Source organism: Dermacentor silvarum, chromosome 5, assembly GCF_013339745.2.
Source record: "Dermacentor silvarum isolate Dsil-2018 chromosome 5, BIME_Dsil_1.4, whole genome shotgun sequence".
Classification (NCBI taxonomy): domain Eukaryota; kingdom Metazoa; phylum Arthropoda; class Arachnida; order Ixodida; family Ixodidae; genus Dermacentor; species Dermacentor silvarum.
In genome coordinates this window covers 181,909,710-181,932,282 of record NC_051158.1, presented here as the reverse complement: position 1 = coordinate 181,932,282, position 22,573 = coordinate 181,909,710, and the positions used below count along the sequence as shown (strand labels likewise).

Here is a 22,573-nt window from a genome sequence, read left to right as displayed (position 1 = left end):
TTCCTGCCGACCGCAAGATGGCGGCTGGCGGCTTCACTGTCGTCCTGTGGGTAGGTATAGGCAACTTGCACTCCAGTATTTTTTTTTTCGATCCTCCTAGGTACAACATTGTTGACTGGATAGGTGACTGCTTCCGTAGCGTCGTCTAGATGCTGCGGTGCTTTAATGTGCCTTAGCATCTGCACGCCCTCCGTCAATTGTCCACTTGACAAATTTGTATGGTGTTTCTTTTTTAGAAATCAGAGAAACTTAACTCTACCATAACTTGGATTTAAATGCATCCACTTATTTCAAAAATGCTGTTTCTTATGTCGCCTTGTCCCTCTCCCGCACTTTTCCCATGTATGCGAGCTGCAACAAGCGCAAAGTGGCAAGGCTGTTATTGACTCGTGTCATGACTGCGTCGGTTCCACCTTTGAAACTTTATAAAGTATCGACACGCTTTGAAGAATGTCGCCTCCTCCTCGCGCGCCGTCGTTGAATCCAACGCCGCGTTACTATTGCCCGACTGGCGTCACATGGGATCTCACGCCGGCTTCGTTTGTTTACATTCGCACTCCACCACCATTTATGCTGCAGAAGCATTGACCGACTGGCGAGGAGCGCATGTTTCCGCTGTTTCCCTTCCGTGTGCGTTGTGTTTTTTGTCTGCGAACGCCCTGAGCTAAGCTTTATGGCAGGTGCGACGGCGCTTCGCGGCGTTTTCTATCACCACGAGCTGCTGCACCTTCGCATATCGAAATAGATTCAGCGAAGGCAAAAAGTTCTTCGCGATACCGTCCGGTAAGCGCGACGGTTTAAGAAGAAACACTTGGATTCAAGGAATCGGGAGGGTGAAGTTCAGGACGACATCCTTCACACGACTATGCGAAGTACGTTGCGAGTCTTAAGTGCAGTATGTGTCAAGGCTTGCGTAACTTGCTGCGCCCCGTAACGTAATATATATCCCCTCCCACTCCTCCCACGATGGATGCAATAGAGGTGTTGCTGAATTCAATTCAAATTTCCCGTGTTTGCCCTGCTCTCACGCCATCTGTTCGGACCTTTTATTACTGTTGGCTTAAAGGGGGCTACAGAGCCGCGGCTTCAGTCGGCTTGTTTTTAACACGTAGCGTCTCTTCGACGCCGTTTCTCACGCGTTGATTTTTTCGTTTGCAGCCTTTCCTTTTTCAATTCTTTCTGTCTCTCTGTTTCTATCTATCTGTGTTTCTCTTTCTCTCTCTCTCTTTCTTTAAATGTCTCTTTCTCTCTCGCTCTCATTTTCTCTTTCTCTCGCCCATAGCAAGTTCTGTTACAATCGTTCGTACAACGCAATCATATGGTTCCCATAAATGCATGTTCTACAACCGTGGCTGTATAGCCTAGTGGGTGTGACGCTCGCCTTCGGGCCGTGGGTACCCGGGTTAGAATCCCGCCTCGCCAAGAAAGCTTATTTTATTTATTATTGCAAGAGCAATTATATGGACAAGCGCATTTTTGCCGTCATGGTAGCCGCCGCCGCCGTTGTCGCCGCCGTGAGGTTCCGCATAAAGTCCAACGGCGATAAAACCGTCGCCGCGTGAGTGAAAGTGTGCGAGGGTGAGCCGCCAACCGCAGCTTAATCTCGCGCACGCGAAAGAGGAAGGCGGCCGGAAGCGCGCGGACTACGTTCACTCGCGGTGCACAGGGAGAAGACGACGGATGCCGTAGGGGTGGGGGCCGCGTTCTGCTTTGGCGGCTGCTGCTAAACGGAGCTACCGCGCGGGCACCGATCTGCTATGTGGCCGAAGTGTACGCCCACGGGACCTCATCTTCAAATCGATCTGCGATGAGTACGAAGTGCACGCGCCCGAGTGCCGGTAGCTTAGTATGCGATTTGCTTTCAACGTTCGCGTTGAAGCGAGACGAGACAGCGCGAAGGTTAATTTGCCCGCTGCTGCTGGCGCGCTTTCCAGCGTTTTGACGAGTTTACGCGGTCATTGAGCGAGATGTGTTCATGTTTACCTGTACGCGCGTGACACCGTGCTTCTTTATTTAGTTAGTAAGCGAACATTTACAACTTTATAGGGCTGATAAAACTACTATGCCTACATTGGATATCTGTCTACTAATTTGCAATCGCAATCGATGCTTCGTCTTTCGGGCGAAAATGCTACTTTTTTATTACTCTCGCTCTCTGTCTGACTCTGTTTTTCTCTCTGCACCTCCTCTCCTCATGCTTGGTTTTGGCCGCGCAGTTGAATAGAGTGACAGACAGACAAAGTTTTTCGCGTTTAGGTAGCCCAAGAAAGACTATCGTCTTTAATAATTTGCTTCCGAAGTACAGGGTGCTCTCGGCGGCGGCGCTGTGCCTCTGCTCGGGCAGCTTGTTTACCAGCAGCGCCAGATGAATCGTTTCCACCGGTTGCGTCGCTCATTGTCCAGAAACAAAGCGTGAACGCGGGATTGCGTGGCTCGGACGAAGCGCATTCTCTAGCAGCGGCGGCGTGCAGACGAAGTTGCGCATGTGTAGGGGATCCGAAGCTCACGCGTGTGCTTTGTTTCATTGCACAAGGTGTGGTAACTCCGATATATGACTTCATGCTACCTCGCCCGAAATTTCCATTGTCAAGCCTGGCGTGATGAAAGCGGTGACGGCGAAGTCACCACTGCTTACTCGGGAGTGTCCCATTAGATTCTATGGCAGTCGGGCCTTGTGCTATCTAGGTTACGCTGGCCAGGGGCCGTATTCTGTAACGCTTCGGTTTTCGAAGGATTCGGTTTGCGTGCAGCGATTGGTCGCCGTCTGGGTGACGCCATCGCCTCAGGGCGCGAACGCATTTTGTAGCGTTAGCTACACTGGCCTAGCCAAGCCCGTTTCGCGCGGCACATCAAGAGCCGTGCTGCGCATGCGCAAGGATCAGTGATGTCACACGGCTTGCGCACCGGAGCCACCGGAGCCGGCACCTCTCGCGCACTCCGCCGCCGCCGCGCGCGACTCACCGCCGCCGGTCTGCGCATTCCAGAGGAGTGACGTCGTAGCCGTGGTAGACGCACTGGCGCCGGCGCGCGCTCGCTGTGCAGTCGCCGTCTGACACTGCGCTGGAGCCGCTGCGCTTCTGACTGGCGTTTGCCAGTGTGGTATAGCCATGGAGAAGGAGAGCGCAAATGCTGCTCAACAGCGCAGAAGAACGGAGAAGCTTGACTCATCGGATCCCGAAGTAGTTGCCTGGCAATTAGCGGTTGAGCGTAGGAGACAACCAGGAAAGCTAAGAATAATCAGCTGAACCTTTGCTAATGCTACGTGTATCCTGGCATAGCCGAGCTAAGCCACTGCAACATTTTTATGACGTCATGCACATGTCAATCACGCGGAAACCGAATTTGTCGTCCGCTACGAAGCGAAGCCGCACGCGCCGTTTTGGTCTGATCCGAAGCGCGGTGTGCCGTGTGCAGAGCCTGTGCGTGCCGTGTGCACGGGCGAGATCGCGGCACTCGGAGCAAAATGACGGCGTGTGCGGTGCCTGTGGCGCCTGTTATCGTGCTTTTAGCGAGCCTCCGTGATAGACAGCGACAACCTCGACGTCGACAGGACGCCTTTGAGATGACAGACGAGGGATTCCGGCGACAATTCAGATTCTCAAGAGACAGCGCTCCGACTGTGCGAGGAACTTGAGTGTGTATTTTGGCCGCAACGCGAAGTTAGCGTACGACGTCCCACCTAGCGGCATAAATGGGTCAACCGAAGTAAACAAAATTCGTTAAGTTACTCACCGCCAGTACAGCTCACACACGTTTCATGATGAAAAACGTTAACCTCATCAATACCATGAAAAAATTATTTTTATTTACCAAGAAGCGCTCGTAAATTGCTATATTTTTACTCGGTTTGTGACGTTCACTGCCACAAAAAGAAACCTTCGCGCCGATTGGTCTCTGTCCTTTCACTTGTTTTCATTACGTCAACGCCCCAATGTGACGCCACCGCCAAACCGAATCCTTCGAAAACCGAAGCGTTACAGAATACGGCCCCTGGTCGCCACCGGCACTCCTTCTCCTCCTGATCCTTTCGCCGTACCATCCTCCGCTTTCCGCCTCCTGGTTGCGCTGCACCCTCCTCTCCGCTTTCCTCCTAGCGTCCGTCATTCCCCGGCTGAGCTCCGCGTTCACTTTCATCTTTCGCTGTGCTCGTTCGCTCGGTTACGCCGGTGACGCCGATGGCGCTCGCCGCATGAACGGGCGCTTAAGAGAGAGAGATAGAAATCACTTTATTCTGCGATAAAAAAAGTTGCAGTGGCTTAGCTCGGCTATGCCAGGATATACGTAGCGTTAGCAAAGGTTCAGCTGATTATTCTTAGCTTTCCTGGTTCTCTAGATTGCCAAGGATTAGCTTGATTGTCATGCTTACTGCTGCTCCAATGACACACACGCGGTATACGTATTATGTGGCACATGTATATAGCCTTCTTCTGTTCATTCCTCCTACGCTCAACCGCTAATTGCCAGGCAACTACTTCGGGATCCGATGAGTCCAGCTTCTCCGTTCTTCTGCGCTGTCGAGCAGCATTTGCGCTCTCCTTCTCCATGGCTATATCACACTGGCGAAAGCCAGTCAGAAGCGCAGCGGCTCCAGCGCAGTGTCAGACGGCGACTGCACAGCATGCAAGCGCCGGCGCCAGCGCGTCTACCACGGCTACGACGTCACTCCTCTGGAATGCGCAGACCGGCGGCGGTGAGTCGCGCGCGGCGGCGGCGGAGTGCGCGAGAGGTGCCGGCTCTGTGGCTCCGGTGCGCAAGCCGTGTGACATCAGTGATCCTTGCGCATGCGCAGCACGGCTCTTGATATGCCGCGCGAAACGGGCTTGGCTAGGCAAGTGTAGCTAACGCTACAAAAACGATGCATCGATACCCTCAGTCCAAGGCGTCGCTTGCGGCGTGCTTCAGCGTTAGGCCGATGAAGTCCGCAAGGAATCGTTGGTCGTAAGGGCGGTTGCGGCAGTCAGCGAGGGCGCTTAAGAGCTGCGCTTTAAGAACTGATTTCATTTTCTATATACGCAGACTCGCAGAGTGCTGTTGATGATCGGCCGCACGTATATCTATCTGTCGACATTGAGGCACGAGATGCAGAATAGCACCAGCGCCTATCTCCGAGCCTTCGCGCATCCTTAGAAGATTGGTGAGGGCGCACGAAGGCTAGCACGTAGGTGGCACTGTAGCTTGCAACACTCTCTCGAACCTTCAGAGCAGCGATCTTTCGTGCCCTCCGCCAGTCTTTGTGCGTCATAGATGATGCGCGTTGCGAATTCACCTGGTAAGGACGGTGCGGAATATTTAGGTTACTGGGGGCTTGCTGGAGGCGGGCTTGTTAGCGTTCGATCGTAAACATGTTATTTACAACCATTCGCAAGAAAATCTTGCGACATGCGGACGAATGTTGCGTACCTAATTGTAGCGTACGCTATACATTCGGAGTCGTCATGGGACGGCGTTAGCGCTCGTCTAGACAGTTTTAAAGTTAAGCTTTCCTTGCGTCTTCTCACGACTTTCCGTGCGCTGCTGCTGTGATGGCCTTGCTCGCTCGCGCTTGGTTTCTTGCAACACCACCAGATTCGCTGCAACACCACCTTGCAACACCACCAGCTAAACGTCGCCTTTCCTCCCTCTCACATCCCCCCACGGCCTTTCTCGCAGCACGGCCTTTCCCGTGAAAGCGCACGTCTCTCGCGCGCTTTCACTCGCACACGCGCTTTCACTCGCATACGGCGCCCGGGGACGACTTCATCGCCGTTGGACTCTATACGGAACCTCACGGCGACGGCGCTGGCGACAACGACGCCGACTGCTGAAATCCGCTTGGATTGTCCATATAATTGCTATCGCAATAATAAACATAGAACACTTTGGGGCCAAAATATGACGTACTGCATAAAATCTGGAAAGGAGTAATGGAGCCAGCGCTAACGTTCACAAATGCAATTCTGTGCTTAAAATGGAATATCTTGTCGGGGTTTGGAGTTAATCAAAGATGGGTATACCGATTGGCTTTGGGAGCCCATACAAAACCCTAAACGAGGCAGTGCAGGTTGTCATGAGTTGGGCCACCTTTGTAGTCGGATAATCAAAGAGCAAAATTGGTTTCGAATAAACGCTCAGTAACGTGGATAAAAAGTTGTCGCAGTTTCACCTGAAAGGCGAAGCATCAATTCCGATAGCAAATTTGTAGAGAGCTATACGGAGTAATGATAGTAGCTTTATCAGCTGTATAAACTTGGACATGCAGCAGCACCGGCAACACGCAGAACTGATGTCGACGCCGTCGGCGTTTTGCCCGCGTTCGCACAAAATGCGTGCAGCGTTGGTGACTGTTGCCGGAGCCTCTGATATAAATAGGCACTTGGTGCCGCCGCTAAACGTCGCCTCTCTTCTCTCCCCCTGCCTCCCCCCCCCCCCCCAAGGCCTTTCGCACGTCGGAAGAAGGCGCGTTTGCTCTACATATATGGTGATTGTAAAGGAGGAAAGAGACGCCTACTTCTGCAGCCCTTAAGGGAGCACGGCGCAGAACGCGCGTTTGTTCTCCGCCGTGCGTTCACTCCCCGTGAAAGCGCGCGTCCCTCGCCCCCTTTCACTCGCACATACAGCGTTCGGCGCGCGCTGAGCCGTGCTCCCTCAAGGGCTGCAGAAGATAGCGCCAACCTTTCCCTTTCCCTCAAGAACCACTTATCATCGGCGACGATTTCATCTCCATTGACGTCATACGGAAGCTCACGGCGACGGCGAGGACGACGGCGACACCGACGGCAGAAATCTGCTTTGGAGTGTCCATATAATAGCTATCGCAATAAAAAGTGGTCTCAGTTTCACCTGAAAGGCGAAGCATCAATTGCGATAGCAAACTTGTAGAGAGCTATACGGAGTAATGATATTAGCTTTATCAGCTGTATAAACTTGGACATGCAGCAGCATCGGCAACACGCAGAACTGTTGTCGACGCCATAGGCGTTTTGCCCGCGTTCGCTCAAAATGCGTGCGGCGTTGGTGACTGTTGCCGGAGCCTGTGATATAAATAGGCACTTGGTGCCGCAGCTAAACGTCGCCTCCCTTCCCTCCCCCTCCCCCACGGCTTCTCGCGCGTCGGAAGAAGGTGCGTTTGCTCTACATATATGGTGATTGTAAAGGAGGAAAGAGACGCCTACTTCTGCAGCCCTTAAGGGAGCACGGCGCAGAACGCGCGTTTGTTCTCCGCCGTGCGTTCACTCCCCGTGAAAGCGCGCGTCCCTCGCCCCCTTTCACTCGCACATACAGCGTTCGGCGCGCGGCGACGATTTCATCTCCATTGACGTCATACGGAAGCTCACGGCGACGGCGAGGACGACGGCGACACCGACGGCAGAAATCTGCTTTGGAGTGTCCATATAATAGCTATCGCAATAAAAAGTGGTCGCAGTTTCACCTGAAAGGCGACGCATCAATTGCGATAGCAAACTTGTAGAGAGCTATACGGAGTAATGATATTAGCTTTATCAGCTGTATAAACTTGGACATGCAGCAGCATCGGCAACACGCAGAACTGTTGTCGACGCCATAGGCGTTTTGCCCGCGTTCGCTCAAAATGCGTGCGGCGTTGGTGACTGTTGCCGGAGCCTGTGATATAAATAGGCACTTGGTGCCGCAGCTAAACGTCGCCTCCCTTCCCTCCCCCTCCCCCACGGCTTCTCGCGCGTCGGAAGAAGGTGCGTTTGCTCTACATATATGGTGATTGTAAAGGAGAAAAGAGACGCCTACTTCTGCAGCCCTTAAGCGAGCACGGCGCGGAACGCGCGTTTGTTCTCCGCCGTGCGTTCACTCCCCGTGAAAGACGCGCCCCTCGCGCCCTTTCACTCGCACATACAGCGTTCGGCGCGCGGCGACGATTTCTTCTCCAAATGACGTCATACGGAACCTCACGGAGACGGCGACGGCGACGGCGACGGCGACGGCTACGGCGACGGCGCCGCCGACGGCAGAAATCTGCTTTTGAGTGTCCATATAATTGCTATCGCAATAAAACGTTGCGAGGCGAGAAGGTGGGTAAGATTTCCGACGCAGCTCGACGAGTGTCGCGTTCTGATCTCGTCGAAAACCTCCGAGCCGGCCCCAGAGGCACCGGCAACAGTCACCAACGCCGCGCGCATTCGGTGCGAATGCGGGCAAAACGGCGATGGCGTCGACAACAGTTCTGAGCGTTGCTGGCGCTGCTGCATGTCCAAGTTTATACAGCTGATAAAACTACTATCCTAACTGCGTATAGCTCTCTACTAATTTGCTATCGCAATTCATGCTTCGCCTTTCGGGTGAAACTGCGACAATTTTTGTTCCTATTTCTTGCAAGAAAACACCTGTTTTTTATAGTTATACGCTAGGATCCTCTGCACTTAAACAAGTTACTAACTATAAATACTTAGGTGTCACCCTTAGCAGCAACCTGTCCTGGAACCTTCACGTGCAAAATATATCTTTCTCTGCTTTCCGTAAACTGTGCTTTCTCAAATACAAGCTTAAACACGCCCCATCGTCTGTTAAACTGTTCGCTTATTACTAGTTAATTCTACCGAAGCTCGAGTACGCCTCTATTATCTGGGATCTTTTCACTCAATGTAACATAAGGAAACTTGAACGAATACAAAGACAGGCTATTCGGTTTGTTTACAACAAATTTTCGACATTTGACTCGCCAACTGAACTAATGAGGTCTGATAATATTGTTACGCCAACAAAAGGCGTTTATTAATAAGCCAAGTAGAGTGAGTCGCGACGGCCTTGATCAGCTGAGTGCCGATCGAGATTCAGCTCATTAGCCGCACGTCGTCTTCTTCCTCCACCCCTCTTGGATGCCCCAAATCCTTTTGAGGTGTAAACCCAGAACGCACGTAGGAGTGTCACATTGCCCTCCGCGCAGACGAAGCCCGCCGGGCAAATCAAACAGGTTGTCTCGAGATAAAGGGCTTTAAACGGGCGACATGCGAAAGTTCAGTCTTTGTGGACGGACGGCCATTTGATGTAAGGCGTGCTATGCGGTAGGTCAATTCACTGATGCGGTCAGTAATAACATAGGGTCCAACATAGTGGGCCAGCAGTTTTTCACATAAACAACGTTTTCTTGTTGGTTTCGACAGCCACACTAAGTCACCGGGGTCATATATCACGTGTCGGCGTCGGCGGTCGTAGCGTTCCTTCGACCGTTCTTGGGAAACAAGAGTGCGTAAAGAAGCAAGTCGTCGGGCCTCTTCAGCAGGAGAGACGGTCTCGGATATACATAGATTATCGTGGCTTGAAAACGGCAAGATAGCGTGTAACGAGGCGGACGAGCATACAGAAGAAAGGAGGGACTGTAGCCTGTAAGTTTCATGCGTAAGTAATGAAAGGGAGCACGCTGTCCCAGTTCTTATGATCTGACGCAACATACATGGACAGCATGTTAGTAAGCGTTCTGTTGGTGCGTTCCGTCAGGCCATTTGTTTGGGGATGATACGGCGTCGAATGTCGAAAATCTGAAGCACATAGACGAAGCATTTCTTTGACCACGTCTGCAGTGAACTGCCGTCCACGATCGCTGATGATGACTCTGGGAGGTCCGTGTTTGAGAATGACGAAACGCAGCAGAATAATACACACTTCGGTTGCAGTAGCCGATGGTATAGCAGCTGTCTCGCAGTAGCGCGTCAAGTGATCGGCACACACTACAACCAGCGATTCCCATCAGATGACCGCGGGAAAGGACCGAGAAGGTCGATGCCGACTTGCTCGAACGGAGTGCTTGGGGGCACTGGATGTAGTCGGCCAGGAGGAGCGCTCGTCGGACGCTTGTGACGTTGGTACTCGTTGCAGCTGGATACGTACTGGTCGGTCGTCTGACGCATTTTAGGCCAGTAGAACCTTTCTTGAACTCGGTAGAGCTTTCGCGCAGATCCCAAATGACCAGACGTAGGGTCGTCATGCATAGCGCGCAGGATGAATACACGGAGGCTTTCCGGGATCACCAGGAGATATCGTGGGCCTGTAGTAGAATAGTTCTTTTTGTACAGAACCCCATCACGAACGCAGAAACGAGAGGATGGTGCTGATTTCCTTGCGGTAATGAGCAGTGGCTCTAAAGTTCTGTCTTTTTGTTGCTCGATCTTTAAGGTATGAATATCAGGAAATGCTGGCTCCAGTGATGCGATATAGCGATCGAAGTTGTCCGCGTCGCAGTCCGTCGTTCGAAGCGGCATGCGCGAGAGGCAGTCAGCGTCGGCGTGCCGTCGGCCGGTTTTATAAGCAGCAGTAAAATCATACTCCTGTAAGCGAAGTGTCCAACGCGCAAGCCGGCCTGATGGATCACGGAGGTTAACTAGCCAGCACAGGCGCCGACTACGGGGGGGGGGGGGGGGGGGGGGCTCCGGGGCTCGAGCCCCCCCCAAAATTTCCCGGGCCCCCCCCCCCCCCCCGCTTCTAAAATGTCAGTACCATAGTCCTGTTACCCAAACCGTTTAAGGTTCCTTTTGAGTTGTCGCTACATTTTCCCTTACAATGTTATTGTGGCTAAAAGCTCACTGCATCATTGTTGACGCGGACGTGCACGGCTTTTATTCATAATTTCGCTTTATTTCTGAAAATCCTGGCAATAGGACAACAAGCGCATTAGAAGCTCCAACGGCGGCTCCCTCATCCGTATTTTTTAACTCCAACATGTTATTTAAATTTCCACTGTGAACACCATTCACAGACACATTATATTTCAATGTGTACACAGGACAAAGTTTATTATATTTTTAAAGAGAAAGAGCTAGCCAACTAATAATTATTTCTATGATATGGATAGTCTATGTCTAGAGAATCAATATGTTGCTGTATGTTCAGCTCGCTACAAAATGCTTTGCACACATTTTTGACACTGAAAAAGACCTGCAGACTTGTATGACCCCTTCGGCAGAGTCTTTTAATCAACGGTGTGTGAAACACACGTGAATGATATGTGGCTCAGCATTGCTTCTCTTTCCTGTTTCCTGCTAGAGACTCATGAAAACAAAACTCATAATAATTTACAACATTTATTGGGGATGGACACATCGCAACGTGCATGTAGAGGTCATATATATATATATATATATATATATATTGTAAAGGAGAGACACAAAGACACAGCACCCGTTCCTGGGCCGGCGGTTCTATTCCCCCTCGTCGTCGTCTTCCCCTCGTTCGCCCCCTGGCGCCCGGTGTCCGAGCGCCCGAGCCCAAGTGCATGTTTTCATGTTCACACTCGGCCACGCTGCAAGTTTCGGGCATGGTTTGCAAACACGCCACTTAAAATGGAGGCAACCTGTTGAGTCGTCGATGGTGAGCCGTTCAGCCTGCAACCAGCTTCTCTGGTGGGCGGCACTGGCTTTTGCGAGCTGGTCGCAGGTCTTGCCGACGATTATCCTGTCGCTCATCATTGGAAATTTCCGCCGAAGTTGAGGAGATTCCCTCCAAGGATGTTCCGCTGACCACTATGGGCGGTGCGACCGCGACCAGTCCTCCCCGCCTCTTCTCAGACCTTCTAGGAGCATCACAGGAACAGCTGGATAGGTTGTAAATGGATGGTGATGCCCTGAATGACTGGAGTGCACAGTCGGAGCCACTCCGAAGCGGAGTTGTCGTGGTTGCCACGTGGCTGGAACCAGTAGCAACTGACTGTAGCGGACCATGCCGGCCTCGCATCTCGTCAGGTCTGCCGGGACTGTTGTCCGCAAGCGAGGACGACGACACATTGTCCGAGAACGTAGACCGGAACCCACTGACACCACCACCACGGCTGCTGGAACCACGAGGTACCGGTGCTGGACGCTGCTGAACACCAGACAATGCCGAAGTGCTGCCACCACTCCCTTGGTGCGGTGGTGGCCCCGGGCAACAGGCATGCCGCAGTGAAGGCTGTCCTGTGATGCCTCCTCTGCGACCTGTCACAACCGACACTCCGGAAGACGAGGACGAGGATGGCACCGGGTGGAGGTGGCCTGCACGCGGCTGCTGCTGCAGCTCAGAGAGGAGTAGGACAGGGCTGTGGACCATCTCGTCGGCTGACGGCGCCCTTCCCGCAGCAGGGGTGGCGTGCGCCGGAGGGGAGCTCTTGTTGCACTGCTCTTCGGCCCTCAGCAACCGCGGAGCCACGGTGGCTGGGCCGGTGTCCAAAGGGTCGCAGTACTTTACATTGGCCGCGTCGTCGCCGCATGCCGCTGTTGCCGACGCTGCTGCTGATGCAGCTTCATCTACTGTCTTGGAGACCTTGCTGCCGGGTTCGCAATGGATGGCGGAGGACGCTAACATGGAGTTCGAACCCGAGGCCTGTGACTGATATGGTGGCGGCTGAGGGCCCGACTCGCTGCCTCTGTTGCTGAACCGTTGGTTCTCAGCCGTGATTTTCGAGGATGACGAGCCGCAGCTGATGCTCGGGAATGTAGGGGCAGGGCAGGCATAAGGAAGCGGGCGGTTACTAGGTGGTTCTATCGGAAACGGAATACTAGCGGAAGCGGTGGTCACCATGCGCTTCCCATCGTCTTGGGTAAAGCAGACGGTGACCCCCGGTGAGCTGCCGTCTGCGGCGAGGCAGCCTACGGAGCACCCTGTCGACGCGTTGCTGGGCACACCTGCCGCAGCATCGAAGCAGTGGCTCGCCGGAGCGCCGTGCGCAGAACCCTGGCCGCAGGAGGAACGTACGACGGCTAGGATCCATGTCTAAGGCAGCGTGGACGGCATGCCTTGGCGGACCGGAGGTCGAGGTAGTCCCAGGCGCGGCATCGATGACAAGGGAAGCGTTGACGGCGTTCCGTCGCCAGATGGACCCTGGACGGCGAGATGCCGGAGGACGCAAGGCCTCCGCAGCACGGTGCTGAAGGCTGGAGCGCCTTAAGAGTGGGCTTTCGTCGACTGCGCCATTGTAAAGGAGAGACACAAAGACTCAGCACCCGTTCGTTGTTGTTGTTGTTGTTGTTGTTGTTGTTGTAGCCTATCACGCCTGTGGCTCCTACCCACGGAAGGGGATTGGCCAAGAAATGGGTGGATTATTCCAAATTAATATGGAGGATACATTTCCGAATATCTATGAAATAAGTATTGAACAGCGTAGAGTTATATGTTAAAGTAAATCAAGAAAGTCATACCCGTTCCTGGGCCGGCTGTTCTATTCCCCCTCGTCGTCGTCTTCCCCTCGTTCGCCCCCTGGCGCCCGTTGTCCGAGTGCCCGAGTCCAAGTGCATGTTTTCATCTTACTATAAATAACTTAGTAACCGAAGTGAGGCCAAGCCGGATTCACTCGAAATCAGTATCAATAGCAGTCATGCGCATCACCCGCCGGGGTAGCTCAGTCAGCTAAGGCGTTGCGCTGCTGAGCTCGAGATCGCGGGATCGAATCCCGGCCGCGGCGGCCGCATTTCGATGGAGGCGAAATGCAAAAACGCCCGTGTGCTTGCGTTGTAGTGCACGTTAAAGAACCCCAGGTGGTCGAAATTATTCCGGAGCCCTCCACTACGGCGTGCCTCATAATCAGAACTGGTTTTGGCACGTAAAACCCCAGAAAGAAGAAGAAGAAGTCATGCGCATCAGAGCTTCTACTAGGACCCAGAAAAAAAAAAGATCATTGCACCCCCCCAATGATTACCAACAATTGAATACGGCACGCGGGCCACGTAAGCGTCAACCGCACACAGTAATTTGCAGCTGCGGCAGGGCTAGATGAGAAGACGTGTGCTCTCCTCCCTATGCGCGTGACCTCCAACTAACCCGAATATTGACGGCGTGGGAAGACAATGTCGATCAAGCCGCCATCCTTTCGGCTCAGTGTTACGCGCTTTTTCTCCCATCTACAGCGTATAGGTTGCTCATTCTTAAGACTTTTGGACTTTATACGGAATATCACAGCGACGACGACAGCGAAAACTTGCCTGGGGTGTCGATACATGCAATTGCAGTCGCAATAAAAGGAGAAATATAAAACAGGCGTCGAGCTCGCTTCTACCGCGGCTGCGGATGTGGCAATGTGCACCGGCTACAAACACAGCATGAGCACCAACGACAAAACCAATAGTGAGCACCTCGCTTATCGGTACTTCGCCAGAACCCGTCTGACGCTGAAAAGGAAGCGTATTTTCCACCGTATAAGCACCAGCGGAAACATAACACTAGGCGCGCGGGGAGACAGCGCACGCGAAGGGACCCCAGCCTTCTCGGATGACCCAAGCTTGAACTCGGCGGAGATTAACTTCAAAATGAAGCGCGTGACCCACATGTATGGCAGAGGCAGGAAAAGTAGAAGTTGAGGACCCGTGTGTTCTAGCCGCTAGGCGAAAGAAGACCCCACGCCGCTATTACGAAGGTTCCTCAGCTCACGTGTTTCCATCAGCGAGTGACATGTACCGCCAGAGGTTCTATGAAGTACTTGACACAGTGCTGTCTTCGTTAAACAACAGGTATCCACCTGATATGTGGCAGCATAAGTCCCACGTTAAGCAGCTTGCCATAGGGAAGGAAGACGAAGCATATATAACATAGTTCTACGGTGACGACCTTGAACCAGGACTCCTGATTTTTGGCAGAGGTATGCTGATTGAAATTTTAAGCCAGCAAAGGTCGGCATCATTGCACACATTTGGGGACGTCGTGCACATGTTTACGGGGGGCAAGGGCGAACACCTGCGAAACCTCTTGCCGTAAATGGCAAAGCTAAAGAAATTGCGTTGTCCATACCAGTCTCGTCGACCACATCTGAGAGGTCCTTTTGCCACGGCGGCCGCATTTCGATGGGGGTGAAATGCGAAAACACCCGTGTACTTAGGTTTAGGTGCACGTTAAAGAACCCCCGGTGGTCCAAATTTCCGGAGTCTCCCACTACGGCGTGCCTCATAATCAGATCGTGGATTTGGCACATAAAACCACATAATTTAATTTTTTAGAGGTCCTTTTCTTGCCTTCAGTGACTGAAAATGTACTTGCGGTCGACGACTGGACACGCCCATTTGAACCATCTGGCAATTTTTTCACGCAGACAAAGAACTGTCCCGTCAAATTAAATTTGAATAAGATTTCCGACGACTCCATTTCCAGATCAAATGCTCTTTTTTCAATGATGTTGAAATCATCGTATCAGACAACGAACTGATGTCTTTAATAGGAGAGAAAAAAGCACCAACTTAGAAGTCAAAGCAAACCACCTGGCTTAGAAAACAACGCAAAAAGTTATACAAAGGAACGAAAATGGGGTCCAGAACAGCGCAAGCAGAGTGAGGGCATTTGGGTAAGAAAAGACGCGTGGTTGCGCTATTTGTAAAACTCCCTAGTTCATCTGTGGATATTCCTTATTAATTTTTATTTGTCGTATGCTGCATTTGCCTCTAAATAACAAAATCCACGCTGTTCCTATATTTGCTATCGAGTCCATTCGCGCTTTCGAGATACCGCTGTCTTATTTATTTATTTGTTATTATGTTTATTTATTTGGGCACCTGATAATTTTTGCTCTATAATCCTTTGTTCTGCCTCCGAAAAATAAACGAAACCAGTGGCATAAGCCATGCTTTGACATGTAATGAAACTATGGCGTTATGGAATCACATTATAGTCACGCTAATAATTGTAGCCATAAGTTGTGGTCATAAATTGTTAGATATCGTTTAATGTTTATGTATGTTAAGTCTTATCTTCTCAATAACTGACCTTTCGTCAGGAAAAGATTTCTTGATTGTATCTTTTCTATTAAATCTTTTACAAGGCGTTACATTGCTTTTTCATAGATGTGTACTTGTGCGGCTTAATACGCACAAAACACATGTATCTCCCTAACGTGTTTAACTGAAAGCGCTTTTCGCATGACTCAACCAAGAGAAGCCAGTCTCCTGGCGGTGCGAGGGGGCTCGGGCTGTAAAAATGAGTTGTCTCCTACTTTGAGGTCTTGCAAACACTCATATAAGCTCGCTCGTCACTCCAGTGAACAATCTTTCGAGGTCACAGGAAGTTTCCAGTGTAACTGTTAGTAAAGGTTATATATATATATATATATATATATATATATATATATATATATATGCATACATGGGTGGGGCTCGGAAAACTAGTCAGGCCCCAGCGCCCCGCGGAAAAATGAAAACTTTCCGCCGATGCTAGCCAGCATAGAGAATGATGGGCTGTCACCACAGTGAAGGGGCGCCCGTACAGGTAAGACCGGAAGCGTTGTACCGCGAAAATCACTGCAAGACATTCTTGCTCTGTGACTGTGTAGTTGCGCTCAGACTTGCTTAAGGAGCGACTCGCATAGGCGACGACGTGTTCTTTGGTGTCGACGCGTTGAACAAGGACTGCGCCGATGCCAATACCGCTAGCGTCCGTATGAACTTCCGTGGGAGCCGCATGGTCGAAGTGTCGGAGAATGGGATGGGACGTCAGAAGAAATTTCAACTCACGATAACTGGCTTCACATTCAGGGGTCCATTCGAAGAGAACGCCCTTCTGGAGGAGGCATGTCAGTGGATACGCGATGTTGGCAAACTCACGAATAAACCGGCGGAATTATGAGCAAAGGTCCAGGAAACTGCGTGGCTCTTTTACTGAGCGAGTTGGTTTGAAGGCTTCGACAGCAGCAGTCTTCGCTGGATCGGGTCGTATGCCGTCCTTATCCACTAGATGACCCAGAACCAGCGTTTGGCGCTCTCCAAAATGGCATTTCTTCGAGTTCAGCACCAAGCCTGCTTTTTCCAAGCAGTCTAACACAAGGTCGAGACATGCGTTGTGCTCACTGAACGAGCGCCCGAAAATCACTACATCGTCTAGATAGCACATGCACACTTCCCACTTCAGACCACGCAGGATAATGTCCATGAAGCGCTCGAAAGTCGCAGGCGCATTACACAGCCCGAACGGCATCACATTAAATTCAAAAAGTCCATCTGGTGTCACAAATGCCGTATTCTCCTTGTCTGCCTTGTGCATAGGAATCTGCCAGTACCCCGACCTCAAGTCGACAGACGAAAAGTAAGATGCTGATGAAAGGCAGTCGATGGCATCATCAATACGTGGAAGCGGATACACGTCCTTTTTGGTGATGGTGTTTAGGCGACGGTAGTCAACACAAAATCGCCATGTACCATCTTTATTTTTAACCAGGATCACTGGCGCTGCCCACGGACTACAGGATTCTTGGATAACTTTCTTATTTAGCATTTCGCGGACTTGATCGTTGATCACCTTGCGTTCCGATGGTGAGACTCTGTACGGCTTCTGTCGCAATGGTTGGACAGATCCCGTATCTAGCGATGGTGTATTCGAGAAGGGGGAAACGATGGTGGCCCCTGTTGCTGTGAAAAGTCAAACAGTCCGGCGTGTTTTACCAGAATATTCGACACTTCCTGACGTTGGTTAGTGCTGAGGGACTTGTTCACCATAGTTAGAATGAAGGAGTCCGCTAGATGGCATGCATTAACGAAATGGCGTTCATCCGAAGAATCAGGGGCTTCCGTAAGAATGGCCAGTGACAGGACTTGATCTTCATGGTAGGCGGCAAGTTTCAGACCCTGTGGTAGCATTGCAACTTCACTGGAACAGTTTACGGTCCATAAGCCTGTGCGCCCGTGAACAACTGACAGCGTGCAATACGGTATCAGCAGATTCCTCTTGATGCAGCTCAGATGAATCGGCTCCACGGTAGCGTCAAACGTTACGTCGGTGGTAGGGAAACAGGTGACTGAAACACACGCAGCACACAACGGAGGCACTACTGTATCATTAGATACACAAAGCACACTTGCGTGATTTGGTGGGTCTTCCGTAAACGCAGCCGAAAAGCTCGTATCTACACTAATTTCTCCTGTTCTCCAGTCGACAGTGGCACTAACCGTTTAAAAAAATCAAGGCCCAGGATTATGTCATGCGTAGAGTGAGACAGAACTGCGAACTCCGCGTTAAATATTTGACCGCCCAAGATAACGTCCACATTGCAAACCCCGACAGCATGTAACAACTCCCCACTCACTCCGCGAAAGGTATCAGCCCGGTCCCAGCGAAACATCACTTTTCGTCCTAGGAGGCTTTTAAATGCAAGACTCATCACTAAAACGGTTGCTCCCGTGTCCACTAAGGCCATTGTTGAAACTCCGCCAAGCAGTACAGACACCTTATACAAATGGGTGGAGGTATCTCTGTCGACATCGAAGATTCTCCAGCGACCTCACCACCAACGGCCGCGCTGACTAGTTTTCCGGAGGTGGCGACGGGTAGCGACGCCGCGGAAACGGCGTCCGGCTTACGCGAGGAGCGGGTGGTGGTGTCAGGCTGCGGTCGGATGCCGAAGAACGGTTCCGCAGCGTCTCGGGGAACTGTCGAGGGTTGCTTCCTGGATCTGTGTACGAGGGTGAGTACGTTGCATCAAGTGGATCGCGGGAGCACCTGGACATCGTAGATCGGTCGAACCTCGGTGGTTGGCGGCGATTGCAGTACCTGGCAATGTGGCCCAAGTCGCCGCAGCTGTAGCACACAGGTAAACGACGATCGATGAACGGCTCCTCCAAGCGCTCAGCCGTGGGGTGTCGTGTGACCGATTGAAGTGGCTGAACCTGCTGAACAGGAGGAACAGTCGGTCTGCGTGGAAACCTGCCGGGGCGAGGGTGTTCTCGTCGTTCGTGCGTGACAGTGGTGGAGTGTGCTGGGTACGACACTAGTAGTGGCGCACCGACGGGGGGGGGGGGATTCGGGGTTTGTAACCCCCCCCCCCTGAGGCCGCCTTAACCCCCCCCCCCTTTGTTTAACCCCTTTTCTTTGCTTACGCATTTGAGTACTGCAACTAAGATGTAAGACGCGCAACCGTCTGCACACTCGCAAAAAGCGCATTTTTTTTACAATTTCCCGTGAAGAAATCGAAATTAGTGCTGTTTAGATGGTATTGGCAAACTGTCAACCCCCCCCCCCCCCGCCTGGCAGAGATCCTGGGTGCGCTACTGGTCAAACTACGTACCACGGAGCCGCAAAATCTCGAACTTCGCCGGAGCCGCCGTCTTGCCGGTCTCTCGCCAATGACGTTCATCATGTCTCAGAACGGAAGTGGACAAACGCCAGCGCCAGGTGTACCAGCTCAAAGGCCAACGCCAGTTCGACCTTTGCAGCACTACATCGAACCACGCTCGTTTGCGGGAAACGCGGGCGAAGATGTCGACGAGTGGCTGACACACTACGCACGTAGGAGTGTCACAATATTGCTACACTTGAATCGCGTCGAAAAAAATTACGACTTGACTTTTTTTCTCAGTTAGTTAATAACATTTGCACTCGACCCGGCATTGCATGTAAGTCCGCTAGTAACAAGACCTACTCGCCAACATCACCAAAATGCTATAAACTCCTATTTTGCCCGAACCAACCTATTTAAATACTCCTTACTTCGCCGCACCATTTATGACTGGAATGGCTTTCTATTAATATTAATACCGTTATCATACGGTATTTATAACATAATTCTTTCCGAAGTAACGCATTATAAGTATCTTGGACTCTGGATCACAAATGACCTCACTCGGACTAAGCACCGTGAATATGTAGTAGCTAATGCTAACCGCAAACTATTTTTTTTTTTTTTTTTAGGAAGGGCTTTGAAACTTTCCACTCCCATTGTATGCCTACTGGCACATAAAGCTATAAATCTGCCGATGCTAAACTATGCATGTGTAATTTGGGACATTTTACTAAAACTGGCACCAACAAGATAAAAATGGTGCAAAGAAAAGCAGCTCATTTTATTTATAACAGCTTCGGACGAACTTCAGTGACAGACCTTTTAGCAAAAGCAAACCTGCCACCATTAATGCAAGAAAACCGTGTATCACGACTAAAATTTCTTTTTCAACTCATCAACGGTCATTATAAGACAGATCTCACGGGAATAATTACTTTTTCATCTGGTTAAGCTACTAGGCAATGACATAGCCGAACAATAACCCCATTTATTACGCGTAATAATTGTTTTAAGTATTCCTTCTTTCCACGAACACTAGTTGAATGGAATCACCTAACCAATGACCAAGTTTTGAAATCATCACTTTTGGCGTTTTTTTCAAGTGTTGAGTAAAAATTTATTATCTTGCTATGCTACTGCGATGTTTCAAGCTCTGTTGACCTGATTTCTATTGTGTTCGTTGCCTATGCTATAGCGTTCTTTACATATGTATTGTTTCCCACCCTGTTAAAATACCCAGTGGGGATCTCAGTATTGATAAATAAAATAAAACTTGCCTTTGTAAAACTTTTATGACGATTGTTTTCTTTTCGTATCAACATTATTGCCGTATTGTTTATTGTTGCAGCATTTTGTTTTATTGACATTGTTTTGCTTCTTGTGACCTAATATTGTCTGTTATCCACCCTGCATGGACTTCGTGTCCGCAGTATGTATAAAATAAATAAAAAAAAGTTGGATGATCCCACGTGCTGTGGGAATCGATGTTATGCGAAGCAGTGTGCGGGGAGCCTACCAAGTTAACGAAACGACCATGAGAGCACCAAGACCTAGGTGGCTCTTTCAGGACCTACATGACACGCATGTCATGAGTCCTAAGGAGTCCCTTTAGCTACACCTAAGAGACCTTAGGGCGAAAGCCTTAGTTATACTCGTGACTAAGGCTTCTACCACCATCCTTCAGTGTTTCCTTCACTTAGTACCCACGTCCGAACCCATTCCAGTGATTTTTTAATGTTAACATTTTTTGGCTGAGTCATTGTCATTTTCGCTGAGTCACGCTCATGACTATGACTTCTACCAGCATTCTGTAGTGTTTCATCACTTAGTACCCACGTCCGAACCCATTTCAGTGGTTTTTGAGTGTTAATATCTTTCGCTGGGAATTGTCATGACCTCTCACTTATCCCTGATAGCGGTCTCCAAGACCGCTATCAGGGCCTTTCAGATGGGAATGGTGGCTCCCCAGGCCCTACGTATCATCCAAAACGCCAAAGACCTCAAAGATCACTCATTGGCCTGGTTCCCCGCGCACCTTGGAAACATTGAAGGTGCCTCGCTCAACCCCAACGAGGAGGCACACTCGGCTGCACGAGGTTTGACTGACCGTGCGCCGGGTAATGCGTCCTCTCTAGGGCGACCCGAGCCTCTCTGCTCATACAACGAGATATGCAAACACAATTACCTATCAAGAAGACTTCTGCCTCTGCCGCACTCCTCACTGTACAGGGCCCAGGCAGTGACTCTCAGACTTCTACAAACCAGCACTTACCCAAGCCCTGCAGCACTGCACACAATGTACCCCGAACGGTTCCCAAGCCCGGACTGCCCCCTGTGTGGTGGTTATGCGGACTTCGAGCATGTCCTGTAGGGCTGCGCATTTGCCGGTCCCCCTTTCACCCAAGAGGAAATGATGATGCTTATTAAGGCCCAGGATCAGACCTCTCAAATCCTGGCAGTCCAGAGGGCCCGCGAGAGGGCCATCAGGTTTGACCTGATGGTCCCCGAGTGGGCCTAGCCAGGTGACGTCGAGTTTACTCGCGTCTATTGCGGACCCAATAAAGTTCACTCACTCACTCACTCTCACTTATGTTCGTTATACACTCCTGTCATACTATACCAATTTTGGTACCTACCAAGTTACTTAGTGCCCCATTAGAGCACCAAGAAATTCGTGTCTTGACATATCATTGAAGTTCGTCATATACTCTTGTCATAGTATGCCAATTTTGGTACATACCAAGTTAACGAAGCAACCATGAGAGCACAAAGTCGTAGGCGGCTATATAGATATTGTCAAAGTAGAAAATGTTCGCCAAGAAATGCTTCGCATTTAATATATCGAAAACGTGCAGCTCCTGTGAACGACGGTTAGTGATAAATGACGCTCTGTTAACGGTCACTGACATAATCGCAGGCACGATAGTTCTCTTGGCGACGATCATTAATCGGCTGGTTTCGGCAGCCAAAATGCGCTCACCTTAATTTCATTTGATTCCATTTTATTTTCTTAAGACCCCTTAGTAAGGGTATTAATAAAGGGTGGGGATAAAGCATATACACAAAAGTGTTACAATGCTTTCATTTTGTAAAATAAAAAAGGCGCCGTTTCACCCGAAAGGCGAAGCATCAATTGCGATAGCAAATTAGTAGAGAGCTATACGAGGTAAGGATAGTGGTTTTATCAGCGGTATAAACTTGGTATAAATGCAGCAGCACCAGCAACGCGAAGAACTGTTGTCGACGCCGTCGGCGTTTTGCCCGCGTTCGCACCAAACGCGCGCGGCGTTGGTGACTGTTGCCGGTGCCTCTGGGGGTGGCTCGGAAGTTTTTTTACGAGATAAGAATGGGACACTCGTCTAACAACGTCGGAAATCTTACCTACCTTCTCGCCACGCAACGTTTTTAATAAATACGCATTTGGTGCCGCAGCTAAACGTCGCCCGCCTCCTCTCCCTCCCTCTCCCGTTCCCCCCCCCCCCGGCCTTTCGAGCGAGGGAAGAAGTCGCGTTTGCTCTCTATATGTGGCGGTTGCAAAGGAGGAAAGAGTCACTTAATTCTGCAGCCCTTGCGGGAGCACGGCGCCGAATGCGCGTTCGCTCTCCGACCTGCGTTCGCTCCCAGTAAAAGTGC

The 22,573-nt window shown here is 50.9% G+C and overlaps 1 protein-coding gene across 1 annotated transcript; it reads right to left on the bottom strand.

Moving 5' to 3' along the window:
• Window positions 1-11,319: 11,319 nt before the first annotated feature.
• LOC125945828 (uncharacterized) lies at window positions 11,320-12,495 on the bottom strand. Its single transcript, XM_049668134.1, has one exon. The coding sequence runs from the start codon at window positions 12,493-12,495 to the stop codon at window positions 11,320-11,322; it is 1,176 nt and encodes a 391-aa protein (XP_049524091.1).
• Between the last annotated feature and the right edge of the window lie 10,078 nt (window positions 12,496-22,573).

Coding starts and splice junctions, on each gene's coding strand:
- LOC125945828 (XM_049668134.1), bottom strand. CDS start 12,495: ATGGTGACCACCGCTTCCGCTAGTATTCCGTTTCCGATAGAACCACCT.